General features: G+C 39.6%; 3 protein-coding genes and 1 long non-coding RNA gene across 6 annotated transcripts in view; 2 read left to right on the top strand and 2 right to left on the bottom strand.

Annotated features, from left to right (window-relative positions):
• The window catches only part of LOC146472072 (sushi, von Willebrand factor type A, EGF and pentraxin domain-containing protein 1-like), a 47,723-nt gene extending 36,494 nt beyond the window's left edge, over positions 1–11,229 (top strand). For both annotated transcript variants that reach the window (XM_085120624.1, XM_085120623.1), the window contains 9 exons: positions 276–515; positions 1,819–2,052; positions 2,966–3,148; positions 3,753–3,842; positions 5,030–5,188; positions 6,859–7,023; positions 9,375–9,509; positions 10,428–10,655; positions 11,099–11,229. In XM_085120624.1, coding sequence (XP_084976750.1) covers positions 276–515; positions 1,819–2,052; positions 2,966–3,148; positions 3,753–3,842; positions 5,030–5,188; positions 6,859–7,023; positions 9,375–9,509; positions 10,428–10,642 — 1,421 coding nt within the window. In that variant the 3' untranslated portion in view covers positions 10,643–10,655; positions 11,099–11,229. The remainder of the gene's footprint in view (positions 1–275; positions 516–1,818; positions 2,053–2,965; positions 3,149–3,752; positions 3,843–5,029; positions 5,189–6,858; positions 7,024–9,374; positions 9,510–10,427; positions 10,656–11,098) is intronic.
• A 376-nt stretch (positions 11,230–11,605) lies between these two features.
• Positions 11,606–18,607, bottom strand: LOC146472071 (uncharacterized). The gene is made up of 5 exons (XM_085120637.1): positions 16,674–18,607; positions 14,514–14,684; positions 14,063–14,138; positions 13,565–13,847; positions 11,606–11,938 (listed from the first exon to the last, which is right to left on the bottom strand). The coding sequence occupies exons 1-5, from the start codon at positions 16,855–16,857 to the stop codon at positions 11,792–11,794; spliced, it is 861 nt and encodes a 286-aa protein (XP_084976763.1). The 5' UTR covers positions 16,858–18,607; the 3' UTR covers positions 11,606–11,791.
• LOC146472070 (uncharacterized) lies at positions 18,525–21,334 on the top strand. The gene is made up of 2 exons (XR_014866763.1): positions 18,525–18,633; positions 20,276–21,334. It is a non-coding gene; the product is annotated as an uncharacterized LOC146472070 (long non-coding RNA).
• The window catches only part of LOC146472069 (phospholipid-transporting ATPase IA-like), a 32,541-nt gene continuing 25,946 nt past the window's right edge, over positions 20,904–27,498 (bottom strand). For both annotated transcript variants that reach the window (XM_085120620.1, XM_085120621.1), the window contains exons 33-46: positions 27,389–27,466; positions 26,776–26,886; positions 26,206–26,280; positions 25,674–25,796; positions 25,201–25,279; positions 24,880–24,941; positions 24,554–24,610; positions 24,357–24,464; positions 24,173–24,261; positions 23,641–23,701; positions 23,220–23,263; positions 22,842–22,900; positions 22,644–22,687; positions 20,904–22,045 (exon numbers count right to left, since the gene is read on the bottom strand). In XM_085120620.1, coding sequence (XP_084976746.1) covers positions 21,992–22,045; positions 22,644–22,687; positions 22,842–22,900; positions 23,220–23,263; positions 23,641–23,701; positions 24,173–24,261; positions 24,357–24,464; positions 24,554–24,610; positions 24,880–24,941; positions 25,201–25,279; positions 25,674–25,796; positions 26,206–26,280; positions 26,776–26,886; positions 27,389–27,466 — 1,044 coding nt within the window. In that variant the 3' untranslated portion in view covers positions 20,904–21,991. The remainder of the gene's footprint in view (positions 22,046–22,643; positions 22,688–22,841; positions 22,901–23,219; positions 23,264–23,640; positions 23,702–24,172; positions 24,262–24,356; positions 24,465–24,553; positions 24,611–24,879; positions 24,942–25,200; positions 25,280–25,673; positions 25,797–26,205; positions 26,281–26,775; positions 26,887–27,388; positions 27,467–27,498) is intronic.

Below are 27,498 nucleotides of genomic sequence, written 5' to 3'. Positions count from 1 at the left end.
ACGTGCTTCTTACTTTTTACTAGGTGGATGAAACCCTTAAGGCTGATCATTCAAAAGAAAGCTACTCAGTACTGAGCAGCACTTTCCTATCTTGTTTTATTATTTATTTTTTTTTTTTGTTTGTCAAGCTGTAAAATGCGACTCTAACTTTTGAGTCTGTGGACCATACAAATAAGAGCTGGTAGTTTCCCGTGGCATATTATTTTCATTATTTCCCAGCACCCAGCGGATGAAAAGCGGTTTTAAAATAAGTCTCTTTTACATTCTGTACCTAGTTGTAGCAAAGCCTTGGATCAGTTGCCCGGATCTCATACAAAAGAATTTACTGCCAGGAAAATCCACGGCGGACGTGAGTGGCGTGTGGAAGGAACCCACTTCAAACGTACAGCAGATCACAATCAGCCCGCCTCAAATCTCATCTAGTTACCAGTTCCCGGTCGGTTCGACGAAGGTGACATGGACTGCGAGCAATGAGATGGGATCGGACAGCTGTTCTATATATGTTACGATTTATGGTAATTTGATTATCTAAAATTAATTTATATAATTGCGTACGACGTAGAAAGAACGCACTCCTTGGAGTCGAGATTGTATGGGACAACGTTGATTGCGTGCATGAATTAATGGATCTTGGGACGCGTTTCTGGCATCTCCCGCAGATTTTGCAGGAGCGGATGACATCATCACCAACTTGGCAAAGGAGAGAGAAAACCTGGGATTGAGATCATCGAACGCACTCCCTAATGTTTGATTAGGGACGGACCATTAGAAAAAACCGGAGAGGGGGTGACAATTCCCCCAAAAAATTCCTGCAAGGGAAACTTGTCTAAAAATAAATCCTGCAAGCGGTGGTACCAAAAAACAAAATTCACGCAGAGGGGAAAAAATTCTTGCAGACAAGTGGGTTTCAAAAAAAAAATTCATGCACCGAAAATATTTCACCCCCCCCCCCCCTCCCCCTCCGGTTTAATCTAATGGTCCGTCCCTTATTACATGCTAGTTGTAATGTATGTTTTCTGGTTCCTTCATCCATTTCTTAAAATTTCCTTTGTCACATTGTCAACGATACTATTCGTTGCTATACACAATAACAAGAGAGAATAAAAGCTGAACCAATGATTAGGCTATTTTCACACCGTATCGGAAGGTCTTTGCCGGCAAAACGATATCGGATTGGCATTGTGTTCACACAAGAAAAGCACATTTCGACACGATTTTTACGCTTCAGTGCTGCTGCGATGCTAGCCTGCGTAGCAAGCGTGTGGCCGTTTACCAGTCGTTTTGTACCCACAGACGATTCGTACCCAACACGGACAATTCGTACCCAGCCAATTTAGTCGTTTCGTACCCATCCTATTGTCAAGTTGTTTTGTATCAAACAGTTTTTTTTTTTCATGTTAAGTATTGTGTTAAGCAAAGTCCACAACAAAGAGGCCATTAACGGGTTATCTGTTTTCAATGAGTCTTGAATGATTCTTTTGACTAGAGGCTTTGATACGAAACGACTGGATACCGTGTGGCTTTTTGCGTTTTTTGCTGTTTGAACGCGCGGAAACTGGGAAGAGAGCAAAACCCCGTTTACTTTGCACTCGGAAACCCAGGCTATTGCGATGTCTCGCTCTTGTCAGTAGAACACTTTGTATCGGATCGGTTTTCGGGCCGTTTCAAGGGTAATGTGAACAGGTCAATCGTAGTCAAGGGCTAACGCTGTAAAGATCAGCTTTTGGCCAGTTTACCTTACCAACTCAAGCTAAAAGAACCAAACATTAGTTTTTCAGGCTTTTGGGATCATTTTTCTACTTAATTTGTTCTTTGCAGATAGGGAAGATCCCACTGTAACAAACTGTCCTACACGCATTGCCATGATAAGCGATGGTCCCAAGGTGGTGACCTGGGTTGAGCCTACCTTCAGTGACAATGTGAAGGTCATCAAGGTGATTAAGTCAAGTACCAGTGGCAGCATCTTCCAATTAGGGTCCACGTACGTCACCTATACTGCATACGATGCAGCTGGAAATAGTGTCCAATGTCGATTTGAAGTCAAACTCAAACGTAAGTTTTCATTCACAGTCAGCAATTTTTTGAAGCCTTATTTTCCTTACCATGCTGCGCACGGCCAGTAGAAAGGTCTGAGAATGCTGGGAAGATCTTGTGTATTTAGCGTCGGTGTGGGTCTCGTCCACACTAGTCTGGATAATTTTTTTGAAAACAGCGTTTTCGCTCCGGATATGGATGAATCGTTTTCACCTTCCACAATGAAACACTTCCTCGACCCCAGAAACACTATATGCATGGTAGAGCTGGCACACAATGGTCAAAAGTGGACTGTGACAGAGATCACATTGCTGTTGTGACGTCAGCGGTTTTAAAAAGGTGCCGTTTTCGTCATCCACATGGCTAGACGGCGTTTTCAAATTTATGTAGATCAGTGGCTGCATTTTAAACGGTGGCTTCTCCAAAATACCTCAGTACAATTTGCATAGCAATATGCAGTGAAAGTGAAGTAATTCAGCGAGCTGGAAATTTCTTTAAGATATACAGTAGTTAAAAGATCTTTGGGAGGCTTGTGTATACGTGGTCCACTGGTCCTCCTTATTCTAATTGAATAAAAAATATCGAGTATAAAATGGAAACCAGCCCACAATCCAACCATGACTTTCTAAGAATAGTGTAGGCAAAGACTTGAGTGTGCGCGCAGATATGTACATCACTCTTTACAATAATCCTGCAGCTCTCCTAAATCATTGTGCCAATGATAATTTAAAAAGTTGGGCCAATTAAACAACTCAAAGCACTCAAGATAGTCTTCAAAGCACGATGCAACTAGCGCACGACAAACTCGGGTGGAACAGAATGTGTGAAATCACAGCCGGAGATACAGGAGACAATGAAACCGCTGCATCCTATAATGAAAATATTCTGTGGTCTCTCACGTAATTTTGAATGCTGCTGATCAATTTTACAGGGGCGGATTGCCATGACCCAGATGGCCCGGTTGGTGGCAGTAAAAGTTGCACAGCATTCGGTCACCAGAAATTCTGTCAAATTGAATGCCCAAGTGGAAGTCAGCTGTACAAGAGCCCTGCGGCATTTTGGTCATGCAACAACGGGATATGGACTCCAAGCGACCACATACCTGATTGTGTAGGTAAGAGTTACTAAACCTTTAAATGGTTTCTTTTGCACTGCTGACAATGGCTGATGCTTAATATGTGATGTATCAAATACAAGGAAGAGTGTTTCATTCAATTTCCAAACACCGCGAAGTGGGTTGGAAGAACGAGGCACAGCCGATAATCAGGATCACATTTCCAAACCGCCCTCACAGAAGTGATTTCCTTTGTTTTGTCTTTATGAATTAGTAATATGGGAAAACAAAGGAAATCAGTGTTTTTGTTTCCTAAGTATAAGAAAGGTGGCAAATTTAAAATGTTGACATTTAAAGTGAGTAGACTGAGTCAAATGGATAGCTTTAGAAAGGGCAGCAGGAAGTGAGCGGAAATTTCTCGGCCGGGTACATGTTTTTGCCTTTTGTATATGTAAGGAGCACTATTTTGGTAATAGTTGTCATGTGGAAGGGTAAGAGGGGGAGGGAGAGCATTGGTGTCCCCTAAGAAAATTCATAAACTGCCCCCCCCCCCCTCCCAGGGTGTGGTCCACTGGGATTCATTAGGATCTTTCATAGTTCCACTGTCTGGCTTAGCCTGCCGTGTTACAATATTGATGTTTATATTGTCTCTTAATCTATTCAGAGGCTCTCAAGAAAGATGCAAACACTGTGTGCCAAGAGACCCAAATTGAGATGAACACCACTAGTTGGGAGGGCCCACTCTTATACTGTGGTAAGTAAAATTGTGATAACAAATCAGGAATGAAGTAAAAGCTTTCTTGGATTTATTTAACGACAAGGCTATGGACTAGCATCCTATCCAGGAGGGAGTAGTAATTTCATGCTGGGTCTCCTGTGATGGACTAGCATGCCCTCCAGGGGGAGCAGGAATACTCCTAGTCACTTTATGCTGGGTATCCTGTGATGGACCAACATCCCATCCTGGGGAGGGAGTAGCAATACTCATAGTCACTTCATGCTGAGTATTCTGTTGTGGAATAGCATCCCATCTAGGGGGAGTAGCAATACTCCTAGTCACTTCATGGTGGGTATCCTGTGATGGACTAGCATCCCATCCAGGGGAGGGAGTAACAATACTCCTAGTCACTTTATGCTGGGTATCCTGTGATGGACTGGCATCCCATCCAGGGGAGGAGGTAGCAATACTCCTAGTCACTTCATGGTGGGTATCCTGTGATGGACTAGCATCCCATCCAGGGGAGGGAGTAACAATACTCCTAGTCACTTTATGCTGGGTATCCTGTGATGGACTGGCATCCCATCCAGGGGAGGAGGTAGCAATACTCCTAGTCACTTCATGGTGGGTATCCTGTGATGGACTAGCATCCCATCCAGGGGAGGGAGTAACACTCCTAGTCACTTTATGCTGGGTATCCTGTGATGGACTGGCCTCCCTATCTTGGGGAGGGAGTAACAATACTCCTAGTCACTTCATGGTGGGTATCCTGTGATGGACTAGCATCCCATCCAGGGGAGGAGGTAGCAATACTCCTAGTCACTTTATGCTGGGCATCCTGTGATGGACCAGCATCCCATCTAGGGGGAGGGGGAGTAGCAATACTCCTAGTCACTTCATGCTGCGTATCCTGTGATGGACTAACATCCCATCCAGGGGTGGTAGTAGTAATACTTCTAGTCACTTCAGGCTGAATATTCTGCAACGGACTAGCATCCCATCCAAGGGGGAGTAGTAACACTCCTAGTTACTTCATGCTTCAGACGGGTTAAGCTCTGGCCATATGGGTCACTTACAGTTAGGCTCAAAGTATGATTTTTTACTTGGAATGTGTCTATATATATATCTATATTGTGATGAAAGTGAAAATTGGAAGTTGAGCTTGATGACATTGTTTGTCTCAAGGAACTAACAAGTGTTACTCATTTTCTCAACATATACAGCTAAGTGTCCCACTGGCATGCATAAATCTTCCAGCATCGACTGCAGCCCATGCCCCGCAGGAACATACAACGACCAGCAAGGACAGTTACAATGTACGCTGAAATGTCCCACAGGCACTTCGACAGTTCCTGGTGCAAAATCCGCTAACGACTGTAAACGTAAGTTTAATTCATTTAATTACCTGAGCAAACTCTTATAAAAAAGAAATAAAAATTCAAGCTTTAACAGGAAAAAGCTCTCAAGTACTAACTGAACATCAAGGTCTCACAAACATGAAATTCTAATCAGTTCACTTGTAAGCACGATTTAATTTGCACACTATTTTCTTATGTTTGCATGTCCTTATATTCAAATTATGCCACAGAAAAATTACATCAAACGTAACGTATAAAGAATTTATAAGCCAATGAAAGCAGTTGCGAATAGCCTGGATACAGAAAGGGAAGGAGAAATTTAATAAAATAAGTCGAGAATTTTCAAAATGATGCTCAGCAAAGGAATGGTAAACATTTGCTAAGTTCATAATTTTCAAGTTCACGTTCGTCTAAATATGCACCACAGACTTAAAACTCCGTGTTATTTATTACAAACAAGTTATCATGAGCGACAAAAATTAGTCTTTGAAAGCTCATCAACATTTCGTGGTTGTGGTTGTTTTCGCTTTACAAACAGCTCTCGAAATCCGTTTCGTAAACATGTGATATTCAACACAACAAGCGACGATACCAAGTATTTGAATCGGTATACAATGTAGTACAGCATGTCTTTAAGGTTGTTATCATTGAAATTTAAGCGTATGTCGACCTTTTTAAAAGGTCGATAAAATGTTTTTTTGACTTACAGCTCTGATCTACTGTAGTTATTCTTCGTCCCAGAAGTAATAAAATATAGTACTTACCTTTGTTTTCCTCGCCAGCTTACTTGACTTGCTTAGCAGCGTACTTCACAAATGTAGTCTTGTCCACTGACGAATAAGCTGTTCACCACTTTTCACAGGAAAAGAACGAAAAAAGTAGAAAACAAACCGCTTTCTCCGAGAAACGAGGAAAGACGGGGAAAGACACTTTCAGAATGGCAGCCGCGAAAAAAAGGCGCCAAAATATCAGCCTCGTTTTGGTTCCAAGAATTTCGGCATTATCGACTTCCCCACTCGTTTCCAGGCTATCACAAACGGAAAATTACATCTATTCTTGCAGCAATAAAGGAGTCAAAATGGAAGGAAACCGTCGATGTCATTAGCAAGAGCACACATTCAAATCTCGTATACTAGTTTGCTTTTATTTTTTTACTTGATAAGGCGCTGAACAGGAGATATTCAACAGCTTTGTATGAGTAGATCTCCTACTAATTCTCAAACGAAAAAATAACAATGCCTCTTTTAACTGTTTTCACTAAAATATCTACAACCTGCGACCTACCAGTCGCTCTTTCATTGCGTGAAGATATGCCTCTCGACCTAGTTCGGTTTTTGTGTCTTTTGTGCCTTTTGTGTATGGAGCTCCGCAACACCATCTAGATATACGTTTTCGTAATGATTCAAACGCGTTTTGAGTGTGGTCACGTGACTGACGACATCATCACACAAAATTTGATTTGAATCATATTTTATGGGAAATGTTTATTCCCATATTGTGTGGCATCCTCCTTGACTTCAAATTGACAAAGTTATGTAGCATTTGCGCAGCCTGCGAGCAAGCTCTCCCCGAGAGCTTGCTCGCACGGGTAGCAGTTGTGATTTTTTAGTTGCGAAGGATTCTGGGAAGGTTCTTACTAGAATTATATAATATTTTTACTTTTTATCATCATGTTTGTTTGCTCGTTTCCCTAGCCAAATGCTCTGCCGGTCAATTCTCCAATAATGGACTGGGACCGAACTGTCAGTACTGTCCAGTTGACACCTATCAGGACAAAGAGCAACAGACGAATTGCATGCCGTGCCCTAACGGAACGAACACTCTAGCTTTGGGTGCTGATTCATTATCCAAATGTGGAGGTCAGTAGCCAGGAGAAAGTCACGTGATAGGCTACTGGTGATTATTCATTAGACTGAAGAGATATTTGATCTCGGCTTCTCGGGGGAGCTCTGTAAACAGCAATCTCTTTTTAATAAAAAGGAGTAATCTAAACAGAAATTTAGACAGGATAACCTCTAAGAGATATGACAAAAAATTTCAATACTTTGCTTTACGGGATTCTCTTCCAGAAATCTGGCAAGAGATTCCCTGTCGTAACAGGACAGCTTCCATTGTGGACACCTGGCTTGTAATCGTATTACCGTATCGTAATTTCCTCTTGTTCCTCGCAGCCTAAAATTCCTTCCCAGGGTTAGTAGCCCGTAGTGACATTCATGAAGAAACTGTTCACAGCACTTTAGCAATCTGGCATATGCCTTACAGCGGTTACCAATAACACGCGACCTACCGTCTTCAAAAGAGTTGGATAAAGTTACGTTTTGGTGGACGTCAATCAAAGAGAAGCCGTTAAAATTATTTGAATTCTGACAAGATTCCAAGGTAACCCAACAAGAAACTTAGAATTTTACCTGGCTAAGAGAAGGTAAACTTTATTTAAATTGATTTCCTAGCCAGATCAAGGGAAAATAAAAGGTATTTTGAATTAAAAATTTTTAATTTTCACCGCACGTGATAATTTGCTCACTTGCACGCGTCGCTGATTTTGCAAAATTATGACGGGTAGTGATTTAAAATGTTTCAAAAAAAAATACGGCTTCATCTAAACAATGCCCATTCTTTTAACTGGCTTGAAAACCAACTTTCATAAAGTTTACCATCTGTCAGCGGGTAAAACTGCCAATTTCTTGGTTCTGTTGTCTTGAAATGATCTAAGAATTCACAATAGTTTTAACGGCTTTTCGATGATTAACGTCCACCAAAACGCAACTTTATCGGAGTCTTTTGAAGGTGATAGGTCGCGTGTTATTGTTAATCGCTGTAATATAATTTACATCACATTTCACGAGTGCCACACGGTTCTCACACTTTTGTAAACATCATATACTTTGTTGTGCTTTGCTGGGGAGAAGAACCGTCCATTGTCCCCTTTTTCGGAAGCAAAAACAAACTTTACTTGACGCAGCGGCGAGAGCACTCACTCCTTGCCACCGATGCCTGGCCAATGTCACTCGGGTTCTATTCTTGGAGATGTAAGTTGTGGGTTAATTTTGCTGTTGGTTCTTGGCCCTGGCGTGCATTTCTCAAAGATCCTGAAGAGCTTTCGGGCCCGAAAGGTATTTTCCTTATCTCTTTTGTACAAATTTTATCGGTTATTTTTCGTACAAACTCAGTCAGTGTGTTTCTTAAACTTGGAAAACTTAAAATGTTGATTCTGCTTACAAAATTGTCAAAAATTGAATTTTTTTGGTAAGGAATTTTGATTCGTGTGAAATAGTTTTGTTTTTTGGGTTCGAGATCTTTAAATCTTTTCGGGAGTTTAAAAAAGGTACGCCTGCTTCCAGGGTTTTTCTCCGGGTTCTCTGGTTTTCTTCCCTCCACAAAAAACCAACACTTCTAAATTCCAATTCAACCGCTAGAACGCGCGAACACCTTTGAGCGAGTTTCTAGAACTCTTTGGTGCTCCGTGTGTAGACAAATTACGTTTACATTTTTTACTTGCATCGAAAGGGGTGTGTCTCTTTCTTTCTAGAAATGGGGAGCTCCTCGAAGATTTTGTTGGTAAATCATGAACTATTGAGTGTTAGTATAAATCTACTAGTGTTCTATCACGAATGCCGTTCTCTGATTGGCTATGCTACTCGCAATCTATTAATTTAACAATTAGATTATGAGCTCGAGATTTCTATCACCCTCATCAACTATCACGCATAGAAATCGAGAGCGAATAATCTAATTGTTTTAGTATAAATCTACTAGTCGGTCAAAACTAAACAAGTAAATTATCTATTTCGTCGTCGCAGACACTTCGAAAACGCGACGAGGCGGCATTTTGTTGAAAACCGCTACTCACTATCTATCACAGAATAGATAGCGAATAGCATAGCCAATCAGAGAACGGCATTCGTTATAGAACACTAGTAGATTTATACTAATATGTGATAGATAGTGAGTAGTGGTTTTCAACGAAATGACGGCCGCTTCGTCGCGTTTTCGAAGAGTCTGCGATGAGAAAATAGATAATTTACTCGTTTAGTTTTGACCGACTAGTAGATTTATACTAACTTAAAACAATTAGATTATGAGCTCGAGATTTCTATACGTGATAGCTGATTCGGGCTGCGCCCTCATAAGCTATCACGCGATAGAAATCTCGAGCTCATAATCTAATTGTTAAATAGATGAAAGCTTCCTGACTTCCTTTTCCTTGCAGCAAGGCCAGTGGTTACGAAGATTGAGCCGAAGATCGCCAATATAAATGAGAGAGAAGACGTGTCTATTAACTGTTACGCAAGTGGAATCCCCACGCCTATTTACACCTGGAAATTCTTGAAAGAGAATATACCTCGTGAGTAACTGAAGATGTATTAAATCTGTAAATGTCTTATTTTACCCAGTCTTCTGGGTGAGAAGTGAAACCGGATACTTTGTGGAGTTTTTGGCGCGGACTTGTACGTAAAGATATGAAGCACATCCTTTTACACATCCATAACCTAATTTAAAAATGCAGAGGATCACACAAGTCTTACTCACGTGGCAGACTTCACTTTACATGAAATTAAACCAAACTTGTTGCAAGTCAAAAGGCAATTATCCTTCTTTTTTTAACCAAACTATGACTTGTTTATGAATGGAAGGTTAGTTTTTTTTTCATTTACAATACTGACCGATTTGCCGGGGGGGGGGGGGGGGGACGACTCTCATATGAAAGGAGTGGGGATGCTCGTCGTCTCGCTTAGGGGTGTAAATTTCGGATCATGGTCTCACTTAGGGTATTCTGGACAAAAAGCCATCATATTTAGCCGTGAAGGTCTCGTTTAGGGCTGCACGCGAAAAGCGACTGTATTTTTTTATTTGTCTGTGTTTTAAAATGGTTTCTTTTAGGGGGTCAAAAAAGCTTGGGCCATTCCCAGATTGGTCTCCTTTAGGAGTTTAATTCAAAATTTCCGACGAGCATCCCCTCCCATTTCATACGAGAATCCCCCCACTGGGGCCGATTTGCAAACTATCGTCGGTACCCGAGTGATCCTTTAAAATAACCGATCGTTTCACATGATGCAGCTTGGTAATATTATCTCAGACACAGCTTGCACAATGGTGAAACAGAGAGGAGACTCTCTGTGAACATTCATGAGATGATGTACTCAAGAATCTTGTCTGAAAATCTATGAGACTTTGAGACTGAAAAAATTAATTTGTATCTATATGACAGGAACCGTGTTATTCAATACAAAACCCTGCTAATGAATTCTACCTCATATTTCAGCGGCATTCCTCGGCAAGATGTCTCAATCGAGCATTAGAAACGCCCAAGGCGAGGTCATTGGTGCTAAGTTCACCATCACCGGTGCCACGGTTGAGAATACTGGCTCATACGAGTGCAAGGTGACCAACACACACGGAGAGAATCAGGATCTTGCGCAGATTAATGTCAAGAAGGTGATTGATATCCAGGGCTCTGGCGCGGATGAGCCGCTATAGGATAGCATATAAGGTGAGGCAATCTGTTATTTGTTTGTTTGTGTCGTTGTAACAGCTGCTGTTGTTATTGTTAAAGGGAAACCATGACGAGCTTCTTAAACGTACAGTATACAATGTTATAGTTTGTTGAGTTATTATTATTGCTGTTAATACCGTTGAAAATGTTGTTAGTAATTTAAAGGTGCTCCCTTGGGTAGTTTGTGCTCTTGTTGTTCGAGCTGTCGTTGTTGTTGTCGTTGTTACGTTTTGTGAAGGACGAACAGTACCTTTTTTCGAATCACTTTCACAACAGTAAACGTAACCGAAACGTTCGCTGGCGAGAAAATAAAAATGGGAAAAAACATGGAAAAACAAAATGATAAAAAAACAACAACATGCGCATAGTCTGCCCTTGTGGTGAAGTGCTGTCGATACTACTTGAAGTGATTTTGATATTTCTGTTCTGTTTACTCGCAGAAGTTCATAGAAGCTGGGAAGTCATTAAAGCAGCCCACAGTCCTTTTGTTAGTGTACAAGGACAAGCAGAATTACAAGTGGAATTGTAATTGTGGGATTTAAAACGCAGTAAAAAACGATTTGGTATCGAGCAGCTGTTTGTTGTCAATTGTGTTAAGTTAAACCTGTGACAGCACATTCTCCTCCCAGAGTTTCACGAATTTTTATATGTCGATGCGTGAAATTTCAACCGTTGAACAAACGAAATGAGGAAGAGACGCGCCACTGTTTCCCACTGCTGAACATTTTCAACTCTCTTTTTTCCGTGTATGCCTGCGTTACTGACTGAAAATTCACATATCATGTATTCACCAGGACAAAAACACAACATCACATTTCTTTCACATAGTCAATCCTCTTTTGTCAATTTCTGTTTCCCAATGTGAACAAAATAGAAATTGCATTGAGATGTAAACTTTAGTGAAACTTGCTCTCGAAACTTTCGAAACAGTGATACCCTCCAGTCAGACAAACAAAACTAAAATTTATTCGTCTTTCGATAAAAACTAAGATACATTTATGTTATTCTTTACATACTCGAAGGTCGTTAGTTCTAAGCCTGCTTCAAAGTCACTAAATGAACAAAGGTACATGCAAATATATTGACTGCTTCAAGCTTGCCTTACTTACTCAACATCGCTTTACTAGTCAACACTACTTTCCCGGATCCTCCCGGATCACGTGGATTTTTCCAAAGTAGTCAACATCCTTAGCTAGCCAAAAATGCTTTCCTTCATCAATGCGATGACTGAATTCCCACAGCACAGTTGTTCCCAGACTACTGATCTTGTCTGGTACTACCTGGAAATAAATATTAACTGTTTACTTTGTGATAACATGAATATTTATCGTCTGAAGTGAAAATTCCTTCATATCAAAGAGCCTTCACGTGGTATTAGAAAAGGGGGTTAATTTCTAAAGAAACTGTGGTGCTGCGTCGGCGGGGAAATAGAAAACGAACGTTTAGGTTTTACCAACAAAGTTGTTGATGTAGTTTGGCCATCGTAAACTAACATTTATCAGCGTTTACGATGGTTAGTCCTTCGTCAGAGCAAGGGGGGGGGGGGGGTGAGTTCGAAACGTCACTTTACGGTAGCCAAATTAACTTATCCAACTCATTTTGTGACGTCGAGAGCTCGAGAGCTATATAAGAGTAATTTTAAAAAGCGGTTATACTTCTGTGCTCTCGTTACTTCTATGAGTGTGTGTTTTATTCGGGAAATAAAAGCCTTCCCATTCATTGAGAAGCTGAACAGTTTTTTTTCATCATCGTCATCATTGTCATCATTGTAATTATTATCATTATCATAATTGTTATCGTCGTCATCTTATTCATTATTATCACTATTACAATTATCATAATCATTTTCATCACCACCGTCACCATCGGCGTACATCATCATCATTAACATGGCTGACGTCATTGTCATTATTTTCACGGGGCCAATGCATTAAGCAAATGTATTACTTAAGGTGGGGCTCTACCTGAATTTGAGTGAAATTTGAAGAGGCTTTAAGAATGGATAGAAGAAAGAAAATGATTTTTGGAACACTAACAGACAGTCGATAACCACGCAAGAGCACCCCAGGTTGCTAGTGGACTAACTTGGTATCCGTCTATTAATTATTAACTACACATTCTAATTTTAAAACTTCACTAAATCTTCAACATTTCTTATTTCTTTCAATTTTACCAATCCTTCAAGAAAAATTATTTCCTTCCAAATATACCTAAAAATCACCCAAAAATTCATAAAACACCCCAAATCATTGATTTGTGTTATGAATGGAGGGTTTTTGTATTGCTTGAAATGCAAACAAGATATTTCCATTTGATCGATTTTAAGCGGCGTGAAAACGGCTTTCAGGTGAACGCCCACCTTAATCTTTTAAAGGGACAGTATCACGCTATTTTTAGTAACACGTTAAAAATCGGAAAAACGCTAATCGGTTGATAGCAGCCAAGATATAATGACAAAATTCCATTAAAAGACTATCAGAATGCAAAGAAGCTATCCACGGATATTTTCGCCGGCAGATGACCAAGAAAAAGAGTGGTTCAAATTTGAAAACGTCTGGCGGACGTTTTCAAATTTCGCTCTTGTAAAGCACTAAAGTCGCCGGTTGTACTATATTTTGGTTCAACCTTTCGTCTTACAATAACTATTAATATTTCTTTAAATTAGCGATTGAGAAATTAATTAACACAGTGTTCAAAGTTTGAATTGAGTGAATTTTGGCCAAAAATCATGATATCTCCCATCGATCTCCCATGATACTGCCCCTTTAAGATAAGACATCTTCATCATCATCATTTTCATAAATAAAACTATCATCATCATTACCGCTATCATCACTAACGTAATCTTAATCATAGGCATCGTTACTATTCATTTACCATTCATAAGATTTACGCACACCTCTTACCTTAATGTTTAACTTCTTCTCTCCGATACCAAGACAAGCGCTATAGATGCGAAGTTCCCGGATGGATCCACCAGCCCCTTCCTGTTCACATCGACCACACACAGGCAGGTTCAATGCCTCGATGACGTCTTTATCCAGTGTCACTATGTCACTTCCAGAGTCGATCATGAACTTCACTCTTTTGCAGGGGATGGCCATGACGTCATCTTTTGGGTTGTCGCGACGATCCCGTGGGTCACGGGGAGGAAAAATGTCAGCTGTGAGACAAAGAAATTTACCGAACCTGTAAGGGAATTTAAGATCCTACTCGTAACCCAGACGGAATGTGGGAGGATTTTTCCAGCATCCAATTTCATGTTTCTTTAATTGGTTTTACCTCCTTCCTTTCCTCTCCCACAGTTACCCTCCCACCCCACCCCAAAATTGAATTCTGTGGGGTTTTTTCTTCTCTCTCACAGAATCTTGCTTAGTTTTTTACTTAGTTGTTTGTTTACTCACCTTCCACCCCTCAGCTGTTCATGCTCTTCCCAGGCTCCTTCAGCCATCACTTTTCCGCTTCCCAGAAGGCTTTGGGCTGAAAGGAAGGTTGAATTCATCTGAAATCATGATCCTTAGTAGTGTGTAAAGTTCGTTTATGCGAGTAAACGTAGAAGAAATAAGGTCTGGAGATTGCTGCAAAAAGGATTAAGTTTGGCTCATTGGATATTGACTTGACTGCTTGCAGTCTGTTTCTCTCTGTAACTGTTTTTGTGAAGTAGTAACATGAAGCGAAAAATTGGGACGAGGAGGATTGGAACGAGACGAGAGCGAGAATCGTTTCGCCCCAATCCCTTCTCGTTCATACTCCTACTGCAGCTCGCGTTTGACGAATTGATTAACCCTCAACGGATTTTAAGAGAAATGGGGGTCGGCAAGCAGTTTAGATATTGATGGAGCCAGGCTCTCTCACCTTCTCTGAAGAGCCTTTTCTTGTGACCTGGAAGGTTAATGTGCATGCTGCCCAGTGACTGCGGGCTCAAGCGTGAGCATTGCGCCAGATTTGTAACACCAGAGGCCAGGAACTGATCAAAATACTGCTCGAGACCAAGAGAATGGAGCCATGCTTTCACCACTTCGGGATCTGAATAAGTAAAGGTAAGTTAAACTAACCCAATCCTTCATTTTTGTATTATTTCTTTAACCAGAAGCTTATCTGATGTCTTCTTTAACCCTGAAACTGTTAGTGGTACGTATTCTTTGCTAAACAAGACATCATCAGTTTTGGCGATGTGACATGTTTTGAACAACGAGCTAGCACAGTAAGGAAAGAGATAAGAATCAGTGAAATTGAATCCAACTTGCTTGCCATGCCCAATAAACAAGGGTTTTTTTCCTCGTAAAATCTGAGGAAAATATAGCCTTCCACCAAATGCTGTTTGGTGATAAAAATTTCTATTTTACTCTAACGTTTGCCAAAGTTTTTCAAAAGAAAGGGAGGAAGACAGGAGAACAAAAGTTCCATAAACCCACCAAACAAAAACACAGAAGGGTGAGACAACAGCGAATCGACTGTAATTGAAGTGTCATGGTGTTTTGACCTCTTCTGTTAAAATGGTGAAGTAAGAATTTCACTTAGCTACAAAATAATTCTAGAACACCGAGGGGAAAGATATCAACTTAATTCTTGAAAGGAACAGCTCGTGATCTGTTTAGCTCATTTTGGAAACAAAAATGCGAGAACTTGAAAAACGTTAGCCTAACAGTTTCAAGTTTCAATCCATTACGACCTACTCTGTCACTGGCCAGATCGGAGGCACTAATCGACAGTTTTATTGCACTGGGGTGGTAATTTATAACAAAATGAGATAATTTTGTTTGTTAATGTTAACATACGAACATGTTTGAGTTTGAAATGACATCAAATTCTCGCGATACCTTGTCTTTAAGGATCAATCATTGATCCGTGACAAGCTCGACTCACTTCCATCTCTTAGTTTTGTTATCCTTAAATCATTGTTTAGAAGAAGTATGGTTGGTTGCAATAGTGATTTATCGGTTGAAGTAATGATGTGAAAGAGCACGAGCTTGTCATGAATGACAGCTGTCACTTAAGTATCTCAAACTGACTATTGCGTTCTTAATGACGTTATGAGAAGCAAATTTGTTGAAATTGCATTGCTTATCCTTCAAATTAATTGCTCTTCTTAACTTAAATTTAAATCTTTTTTCAAAGCAAAACAGCAGTTAATAAAAGAGTGATCTAATCATCCCACATTCCTTATTCTTGATCATCACACGGAAATCGCAACCGCGAGTTTTTTTTTTTTTTTTGTCATTTTGGGCTTAAATGTCCTTGTTCCAGCAGTGAATATTAAGATAAACGTGGAACTGTATTCAGTATATCTTAATTAAGCCAGTATTGTAGTAGCATTGTTAAACAAGGTATATTTTAGGCTATTTGTTTTGGCATTTCTTGATATACTTATCGAGATCTTTGTTATCCAACACGTGTTTTATGCTTCAGCGCGCAGTAATAATTGTTTTGAATGTTTTTATGGCATACTTATAAAGTACAACAACATTCAAAACTTTTCCTTTTAAACAAAAATGTTTAAAGGTTGTGCCCCTATTTCACAGCGAATAATATCACTTGGAACCAAAGTAGCATCATTAATTTAATTTGTACGGTTACTATATGTGGCCGGAAGTTAAATAAAAGCGTCAAAAAATACTGATCATCATTGTTTTCCCAAAATAAGTCAATATTTGCATGTGGCTATAGCTCACGCAATACGAAGGAGCTAATTACATGCCATGCGCCTATCTCTTTTGGCTGCAAACTTCGTTCGGAAAAATGGAATTTGGCAGTATACGATACTCGCAAAGGCTACTGGTATTGCAAGGTGCGTCTAGCTTGGTTTTTGGGTTTTCACAACCAATAAGAATCGCCCAACACAGCATTGAATAGCTTCATTTGTAAGGTCAGTATATAAAATTATAACAATCAACACGGCGAGGCACACGAAAAAGCTTTAAAACTATTCAATTTTGCGTGGCAATGTTTCTTTAAGAGAGAACAGTTTTTGGAATGATTGCTTACTCTTGTATGTTAATATTTTTTAAAAGGTACCTTTATGCAGAGCTGTTATGTAACTTGCTTGTTTCTTCTCGTCTGGAATTAGCAAGGCAAGATCTTCATCGTCAAGACATAAAACATCTCGAACCCGGTCAAATCCATGCTCCATAAACCTGGATATGAACTCCTGCAGACCCAGGTACTCCAAAAACTGACTCACACCACCCTGTTCGGACATTTTTATGACCAGAAATAGACGATGTAAACTCTTGGCCGACTAAAATTGATTTGGGTTTCACCAAAACGCGTGTAAATAGGTCTGCTGATAAAAGGGCCGGCCAGCACAATAAAATTATTCCTTATGTCTAATATCGTGTTCAGTTTGATGGTCCCAACCACTTAGTACATTGTTACCTGTCAGATGTCATCCGACAAAGCGATTTCGATCGATTTTCGCGGGGAGAATAAAATGCGCAGCGGACGCGGTGATCGCGTTACCTAGCAATACATGAAAGGCGGAATAAGAAACTTGCTGTTCTTTATTCCTCTTAGTTTAAGAGCTAGGCACTTATAAGTTCCTGAAAATGCTACGGCTCTTTTGTTTAAGCGTCCGAACACTTATTTAGCATTGGCTTTATTCTCAAAGTACGCAAGCGAAAGCCCTGTCATTGTGTACAGTCCAGGTGATAAAGAGACTACATTTCGAAGCAGAGGGCTTTGAAGTTGCTTTATAAACAAAGGCGACACACGTGTCTCTGTAACATTGTCATTTCAAACGCCAGCTGAGTAATTAGTCTTTAGACGGCTCGGAAAGCCAAGGTGAAAAAGTCGGTGATTCCCTAAAATTCCACTTACTTAGGGAAAAAAAAACTGCTCAAAAGCTTTAATTTGAGTGGTCACACGTTTGGATCCAGACTCAAAAGTTTAAGCTCGGCTTGTACAGCATAATAAACAGCATCACGGGGAAAGTTCTGCTCAGTAGCTTTCATTTGAATAGTTACACTTCAGGGTTTCATCCACAGACTCAAAAGTTAGAATCGCCTTGTAAAGCATGATAAACAGAATCACGGGAAAGTACTGTTAAACAACTTTAATTTGAATGATCTACGGACTGAAAAGTTAGAGCCATCTTGTAGAGTATAATAGACAACGCCCTCGTGAAAGTACTGCTCAATAGCTTTGATTTGTCTTTAGAATTTACCATACAAATTTAAACTGCTTTGAGCTACCTTGCAGGAAACAAGGCTTGATTAAAGCGTAACACAGAATTGCTCACGCACACAGGCAGTTATAAGCTTACAATCTGAATGATCACATTGGGTAGAGCATTACGCAGACTCAAGAATTAGAAACACCTTGTACAGCCTGTACATAATTAACCGCGCCAAAGGAAAATGAGGCTTCATAGTCTTCGGAAGGCCGCAGTTAGACATGTCTACAGTGAGCGACTTGTCGTTTGCCAAGTCTAGCCCATCAGGACACCTACGACTGACAACTTCTTCCGTTCATTTTTTCAGGCTATCAACAACAGACGGGTATAATTTACCTTAAGTAATTATGAAGACGCGGGAAAAACATTGCTGAACGGTTCTTTTAAAACTAGAGTATAGTCTGAATCATTAAGAATACAAAAGAAATATCTTGAACCTCAAGTAGAGAACGGATTCCTATAGACAAGATAGAAGTGTAAATGATTACTTCAAAACAAGCTCACCAGTCACCGTCTTAGAGTCCTTCATCAGCCACATTTGTTTAGACTGCATGATGAAATAATATGTAATCTGGAGCAATAATCCGGAAGATAGCAAAACTGAATTTTCTGATCCGTCTCGACATCTCTATCTTAGCCATAGCCTCGAGCACTTTGCTAATAAGGCGGAACACAAACACAAAGGAATGACACCTGTTTTATCTCAAAACACGTGGCTACGCCATGATTGCCTTCATGATTTTAAAACCTCGTTCAACGTAAAGACTGAAAAAGTCATGTTTCTTCAAATCGGTACCTAGGTAAGTTTAATATATGGTACCCTAGGAACCTCACATTATACGGTCGAATAACCATTCTGAAAACTCTTGCACTATCCAAACTTATTTATAACACTTCTATGCTATCGTTTCCATTGTTTTTCATCACTACGGTCAATCAAGCAATCAAATCTTTTATCTGGGGCAAAACAGTGAAAATTAAGCATTCGACTATGATAGGTCCAAAAGAGAAAGGAGGACTAAACATGCCTGACTTTGAAATCGTTAACAATGCCCTCAAAGTCACATGGAGAAAACGATTAAATGGCAGTAATCCGGCTACCAGCTGGAGTTACATTCCTCTGGCATATCTAAGAAACGTTGGTGGCCGATTTCTTTTTGAATGCAATTTCGATCTGAAGTTCCTAAAAGCCCATATACCTCTTGATTTTTATAAAGAAGCCTTGGAAGCTTGGCAAAAACTAGTTTGCTCTACTCCTGAATTCAAAGAGCAAATACTAGATGAAATTATCTGGAATAATAGGTTTATTAAAATTAATGGATCCTCAGTATATTACAAGCAGTGGCATGAAGCTGGCATTACTTAAGTCAGTGATATTTTCAAAGGCGACTCTTTCTTAACCTTTAATGACTTTGTATCCACATTTCAGTTAAAGACTAACTTTCTGAAGTATTATGGCCCTTGCCACGCGATCCCTCAAGAATGGATTAATTTATTAACAGGTAAAAAAAGGTCCTCTAACGAGTTCCATAAATAACAATAAAAGAATTTCCCCAGACAAAATTTCTTGCAAAGTTGCAAACCAAATGTTTGTGCAAAAGAAATTCGAAAGACCTACAGCAGAGAGGAGGATGAAACAGGCTAACTTCGATAAAGAATCGATACAACTCACTTACAGCATTCCCTTCAAAGTTACTAAAGACATTAGACTTGCTATCTTTCAGTTTAAGATCATTCATCATATTTTACCAACTAATGCCACTCTTTTCAGGGATTCGCTTGTTTCAAAAGAGCAATGCCACCTTTGTAACGAGAAACAAACATTGAAACACCTTTTCGTAACTTGCCCTTTTGTGCAGACTTTTTGGACTCAATTTTCCCTCTGGTGGAAGGGAAAAACCCTAAATTCAATCACATTATCAGAACAAGAAATAATATACGGATTCACTAGAGATCTCTCTCGTCGCCTTGGCTTGAACCTCTGTTTAATTATTGCCAAATACTACATCTATACTGCGTCACGAAGAGAAGAAGAGTATATCTGGGAAGCCTATTGTGCTATATTAAAGAGTCACCTTGAAATTGAAAAACACAAATCTAAGTTGCAAATAAGTCTTTGAGCCTTTTAATTTTAGTTCATTTTTTTTTTTGCTATATTGCTTTGCAAGGCTACTATGTGCCAGCAAGTAATGTGTAATTGTGTAATTTGTTGCTTAAGTTTGTAGTTTTAAAAGCATCATAAGTATTGTAACCATCGTTAGTACCGTCAGTTGTAAGTATGTAAGTATTGCAAGTAATGATATACTTGTTAGTACCGGTGTTAGATGTATTGCAAGTTGTGCAGCTAGTTTGTTGTGTAGTATCATATAGTAATATAATTAATGAAATGTACTGTTCTGAAGTACTCAATAAAGTTTTCTTTAAAAAAAAAAAAAAAAAAAAAAAGGTTTAAAGTCGGCCCGTAAAGCATGGCTCTAACTCTTGAGTCCATGGTTGAAATCCGAACGTCACTGGATAGTGCGCATGCTTTCCTGGGGTGTCGCTTATTATCATCTGAGAGGTGGGTGCAACTTTTGAGAGTGTGGATGAAATCATTGGACATGCAAGCCTTGTTGAAAGCACTAGCGAAACGGTGGAACATGTTAGTCAAACAAAATGTTGGATAAAAATGCTTGATCACCTCCAAACTTGACAGTGGCTGAACCAACAGACAAGTTTCTTTAACACGAAGTTGGATGAAAGAGTTTGAACGTTTATCAAGGAAACAACGGGGACTGAACGGTGAATTTCTGCAGAAACTGTAGAGCTTCGTCGGTGGGGAAGTTACATAAATTGATATCAAGTGAGTTCATTAGTAAATTGTTCACCGCCGTAAAGAGGTTAAACGGCTGACGTTTCGTACGCTGGCCCTTTGGAAGAGCGAATCGTTCTATAGTGGACAATTAACAGTTGATTAACCCTAACAACAGTTGCAAGGATGAGGCTCGAACCACTAATCAACATTCAGGAACTCACCACCAAGGATCTGTCACAGTACGGTTGAATGGTAGCATCTCAAAAGGACACAACGACGAATATTTCCTTCATTTATTGTCCACATAGTCCATAGATATACTAGATATATTTGACTTGAATGAACCAACTTCGACTATTTCCTTTTCTTGTAACCCTTTAACCCCTAATATCAAAGAACAAATTCTCCTATCCTGTTCCCATACTATTCTTATAAAAGTACTGGGAAGACGTTATTAAAATATCAAGAAAATTCACCTTAAGTGATCATATCCTTGATTCTCATGACCTTAGGGGTTGAATGAGCACTGATATTACAAGGAGAAATTTGATGCTGATCACTGTTAGGGCTTAAAGAGTTAACTATAGGCTGGCTCATGATACACATACATACACTACTTTTTCATCTTACCTCCGCTAGGTATAAGTTGTATCAACGACATTTTCAAATTGCATAAAAAAAAAACAAAAAAATATATCAAAGGAAAGAAAACCCACGAGTTAGAGATGATAAAAGAATTGATCCCGTGACAGCTGTGTAGTAATGAATTTGTCCATACAAGGGTACAAAGAGTATTGTCTCTGCAATATGGATGACAAGTAAACAATCAAATGCTGATGATTCGTTAGGGGAAAATTAAAGGCAAATCTGAAAACTCGAAACGAAAAGTTGGTGATTTCCTTATAAGAAAGTTTCAGTGTCAAGTACTGAACTAACTAAAATCATTTTTCAATACAGTACAAAAATATCACCAATGCATTTGCCCGACACAAATGAAAAAACAAAATTTTCACAACCATTAACCAACTAATCGCATCTCTCCTTCGCTGTCTACGATTTGACTGACTAGAAAAGACTACCGGAAGTTTTATGACGAACGTGATGAACTAAGCTGAACCAAGAAAGGCGATTCCCCAAACTAAACGTAATATTTCCTAATCCAAAAAAATGGACAATGTCTCCATTTCTCAAATTTAAATTTCAAATTCAATACTATTTCCTTATTGCTGAGGAACTTTCTATTGAGCCTAAAGTAAAAGGCACAAATCGCTTCTTAAATAATATAAATTTTCTTATGAAAAATAACGCTAAAATAACTTTTTACAACTCAAAAAGATTAGGGAGGAAACGAAGAAAATGTCCCATGTTTTAGTCTCCTCGAGGCTTTTTGAGCGTGGTGTCATAGCGACGAATTAGCTCAGCCTGAAAAATATTAAAACAACAAAGAAATTTCAGTTAAAAAAGGGGTAGAGAATTATGTCATGGGGGGGGGGGGGGTCCCTTGCTTGGACAATTGCTCGTTCCGAAGTTCAAATGGAGACTGGGGACAAGTTTTTCAATTTTCATTTAATCAGAAATTGGAGTCCATCACAAGAAAGATCACATTAAAATTAGTCAGTTTACCAAGTTTGAGGTTCTGTCGTTAGATTGCAACCATTTAGAAGGCTTTCAAAAATCGGAAAAATTGGAGACTTTGTACGGATATGGGGGACACCATCTCAGAATTAGAAACATTTGAATGCAGTATGGGCGACTTTTAACAGGTCGCAGCCTGGTTACTACGCAATTTCTTCATATGACGCAATTTGAACAACGTGTAACCTAGGCGCAAGTCACTTGAAGAGGCAAGGCAAAAACTTCTTTATTTTCGATAAAAGTCATTGAAAAGTCCGTTTCGATAGGACTGATTTTTAAGTCCATTTTTTAAGTTCAGGACATCGTTTATTGGTTTTATTGAGGATGAAAATGATAAAAAACAATAACAACAAAAATGCTCGTATAAAGATCACAGTTTACTGACCTGTCCTACTCGGGCATCTTCTTCTTGAGAAAACGCAAAACCAACTGCAACGAGGAAGGAAAAAAATATTAAAGTAAATGATTTGCTCAAATTTGTGTCAAAGATGCAACTACTTCAACTGGTCTGGTAAGTAATGAATCAATTAAAGTAAGAAGGGGAACTAGTGAAGTCAAATAAAGACAAAACTGAAATACTTACGCGCAGAAGCCCCTCGGTCTTTTCTGTCTTCAAAAGCTTCACCTCGAGACCACATTGTCCTGTAAAATAACCAGACAGTCTTATTGAATACAAATCGAACGGAATGTTACCCACACGCCAAAAGCGCTGTTGCCGTTTACCTGAAGTGATCTTATAATGGATAGTTTCATTGAGTTTTTAGTTTGTAGAAGCCATTTATTAAACTGGGAGGGTTAATCAATTCCCCACTTTGTACCCCAAATTGCGCGCCAGAACAAGTCAGAGCTCTCCACTTCAATGTCCGTTTACATGTGCGATTTCTATGTGTAATTTTAAACGCGCTCAAGTTGCAGTTTTAAATCGCCTCGAAAAGCGCACATTGCACGATTCCATACTTACTTGTGAACTGCATGGTCTGATTTGATCAGGCGACTTGGATCTCCCTGCACACAGAAAAAGTGAAGTAAAGAAAACAAGTGTTATATATAAATAAATAAATAAATAAATAAATAAATAAATAAATAAATAAATAAATAAATAAATAAATAAATAAATAAATAAATAATTAAATAAATAAATAAATAAATGAATGAATAAATAAATAAATAAATAAATTTAAGAAAGCGCAGATGTCCCTGGCATAATTAAATACATTACGAAAGTACATCGTAAAGGATTCAGCTTAATGAATCTCAATGGATAAAGGATATCAAGACGAAAACGCAAGGCGGAAACAAAACAAACGCGAGGAGAGCGACACGTGAACACGAAGGACAGCGCGCGGGAGGGACTGAGCACGAGGAGATCGCGTTCAACTTACATGTTTAGCTTCAACTTCTTGAATCTCCTGCATCAACGTTTTGAAAAACGTTCTCCGAAATCTTGGAAAGAGAAAACAAAAGTCACTACCACTGCTGCCGCTACTGCTATTACTGTGTTACACCTAATGAATAAAACTGACATATTTAGTGCAAACGTATAACGTTTCCTTTCGCACTATATTGTTTAAATTGTTTTGACTGGTTTATTTGTCAAGGAAGAGAGTTCAAACCAGCCATACGTTGGCCTGCTTTTCGATTCCTTTCACTGATTTTCCACTAAAAAAGGAGACACTGTCACTGTATCTAAGCACTTCTAATCAGCGTCTTCTATCCCAACAAGTAGTTGATCAGATCTTAAAAAAACACCTTGAATATCACAGTTACTTTTTGTTCACCTGTTTAAACGGGCCAAGGAATTTCTTCTTAACACCCTTCCCGCTCACGGCGAAATCACTCACTGTCTCTCGTCTAGTTAGTCAAAACCTGCACCTGAAAACTTTCCAGAAGCGAACAAAGAAAGTGACTACTCACATCTTGTAAAGAAGATCCAAGAGAAGTGTTATGATCGGTATGATGAAGAGAGAAATCCAAAACACGGCACACGAGTACAGCATACGGTCCTACAAACCAAAGACAACCGTCAGAGAGTTTCATATCACAAGTACATGACTTTTCCTTCGTGAACTTATATTAAATGTTTATTTCCAAGACATACCTGTCCAATCATATCAGGTGCTATGTACAGAGCCAAGTCAGGAACACAGTAAATCAACAAGAAAATAAACCAACTGGCAATGCTGCCCCATATAGCCACATGACATAACTGCAGATAAAACAACAGTCACGTGAGACTTACATCAAATTCACGTCACACTCAGTGAAACGCGCATAACTACTGACTATTCCACTCACCCAGTTCCAGGTGTCCAATTCCATTCCTGCTTTTAGACATACAGTTATAACGACCAGCTGTTGAACGAAAATGACACGATTTAACTCACAAATATAAACCTACTCTTTAGCAACTAAACACAGCCGTTTTCAATTGAGTGTCGAAAACTTGTTGGCACGAGTTTTCCCGCGTTTTTGGCGGCTGCACTTGCTTCGAAGTCTGATTGGCTCATTGCATTGTCCGCGCCTGTTTTGATTGGCCCGAGAAATTACTTTGGTTTTGGTTTTACTGACGACACTCAATTGGAAACGGTTCTATAATGCAGTGTCCAAAGTGTCAAACATACCGTGTAAACCACATTTCCTAAGAACCACTCGCCTACAACTGTTCCATCGCCATAAGGAGCCTCTAAAAACACAAAAGAGAACGAAAATGTGAAATCTTCTATCGCTTGTGTAAACACGTACTAAATTTCTTGTAAATCACCTACTCCCTGTTGTAATTTTTTAAGCTGTCGTGTAATACGTTTCTAATGAAACAGAGCGTCCTTATCTCACCGAAGAAAACAGAACCGTAAAGCGAGGAACTGGTTTGAAAAGATTGTTTCTATCGAGAGAAATCTTTAAATAACAAGTGAAAGGCTCCTTGGAAGGTAAGAGTAACTTACCGTGCCTCAACATAAAGCAGGGCAAATAGAACAACAAAAGGGAGTGATAAACAGAAGCTGCGATCCACATCCAAAACACCTACAAAGAAACAAGCATTGTATCACTTGACCAGTTATAAAAGTATACAGCATTTCATAGTGCGACTGACGCACATCAAACGAGTTCAAATAAGCTTATGTGGAGTGCGACTTTTACAACTGCCTTACTGCTCACAACAGGAACTATAAATTTTCAAAAACTTTGCCTACAAAAAAGAATGTACAAACTGTACGAAAAGCAATTTATTCGGCAAATTGCCTGGGACAGGTAATTTGACCTGTCATCGCTTTTGTTCTCGCCAAAAGGGCTCAAAATATGTTGTCAAAGATAGCAAGCCGCATTGCATAACATTCTGTTTAAAAACTCTTTTTATATGACTGAAATGGCTTAAATGAGAGAGAGCGAGTAATTATCATGTCGGTTGTGTTCCCACCTTGCTGTTGTATATCTCAGCATTCTGTGATGCCTTGTATAGCTTGGGGTATTTGAGCATGCTATCAGAGGACACTGTGCGATCAAACAAGCCGATAGCCAACGGTGGAACTGATGTGAAAACCTGTAACAAAAAGAAAATTACTTCAAAATTAGACAAATGTTTTCTCGATAAAGCCTGCACAGGCACAAGCACAAGAGCTTTAAGTCAAGTGAAAACGAACGCGACGCAAGCACAAGCACAAGAAAAGGAAACATTTTGATCCTTCGGCTTGTGCTTATGCTTGCGTCGAGGCCGTTTTCACGGTGAAATAAGCATTCTTATATTTGCGCTTGTGTTTGCGTCACTAGTGAAAACCAGGCTTAAGGTTCTCTCTCCAGACCACTCATTGAGGCAATCTGAAGGAAGGCATGAGTAATTGGTGTGCAAACGCGACGTTTGTTGACTCGCAAGGCAAGCGAACAAGTTACACTTGTGATTACCAGCCTTACCCCCAAAACAGACTGTTTTTACAGCCAAACAAAAAACTTACCACATTGTAGATTCCAATGCACCACTTGTCAAAGAGGATTTGACCTGAAAACCCGTTGTCAAGTGCAAACCAAAGCTGCAAGAAATAGATACCACAAATAAACAAATAAACAAAGTCTCACTGGCACAACAGTGATTTCTTATGTTTTCCAGTCAGTCGTACTGGTCACTGGTACATGTGTCCCCGCGCTTGGTACCGGTTTTCCCGCGTTTCGCGCTGGTTACATGTTTTCCCGCGCTTGGCACTGTTTACATTTTTCGCGCTTGTCAGCGGCTAACACTTTCCCACCTTAAGCACAATTACATGTTTCAATTTGCACTTGGCCCTGGTTACGTGTTTTTCTGCGCCAAGCACTGGTTGCAAGTTTTGCCGCGCTCGACACCTGTTACGTGTTTTCCCGCGCTTGGCACCCATTGCACGTCTACGCTTCGAGTTCTGATTGGATGGCTGTGTAATATGCAGTGTTTTGATTGACCAGATGTGTTTCCTTTGGGTTTAGTTAATGACAGACATCACTGAAAAGTCAAGTATTTCGCGTTACAACGGCTATCACGAAGCTGCTCTACTCACCTCAATCACATACAGACAAACGTTCTTGTAGAACGAATAAAGAATGAGTTTAGCCAGGCGTTGGTAACTCCATGCTCCATGAACAAAAAGTAGCTTGTTCAAATAACGAAACTGAGAAAAAGAATAGAACGTACAAACAATTAAGTCCTGACTACAAGGACTTTTAATACGTAGACAACAAACATTGATGTACCAAAGTTGCTTTTGCAATTTTAAAGTACGCACCTAATCAACAACGACAACAACAAGGGAAAACAGGGGAAGTAAAGGATGGCCACTGTATCAAAAAATAACACCCAGTTGCTTAGCACTAGCGAAGAAAGCTGTTCCTGTCGTCTGGACAATACCAGTTAAGCGCAAAATTTGGTCAACTCTTCCCTAGCTTAACTAAATTAAATCGTGTAGTCTTAGGCTGTACGAAGTATTTGATGTCCGAGTCAAACAGGAGAGTATATGAAAGTCACTGGCGAAACACCAGAGAGTGTCAGAGACTTTTAAACCCACCAATTCTTACGAAAATTGAACAGGATATCGCTCATTGTGTGCCCGCAAGAGTTAACGAGAGTCCGTGACTCTCAATTTTGTTGAAGGCAGGGCCTTAACAATGGGTTACCTGAGCAATGGCGTAATCTGAAGCGCTGGCTGCCTGCAGACCTTCAACTCCGCTGATGCCAACTCCAACATGTGCTGCCTGCGAAAACAAACACAAATCAACAACAAAAG

This window comes from Pavona decussata, unplaced genomic scaffold, assembly GCF_977016875.1.
Source record: "Pavona decussata unplaced genomic scaffold, jaPavDecu1.1 SCAFFOLD_102, whole genome shotgun sequence".
In the NCBI taxonomy this organism is placed as follows: domain Eukaryota; kingdom Metazoa; phylum Cnidaria; class Anthozoa; order Scleractinia; family Agariciidae; genus Pavona; species Pavona decussata.
This window is presented reverse-complemented; position numbering and strand designations above follow the sequence as displayed.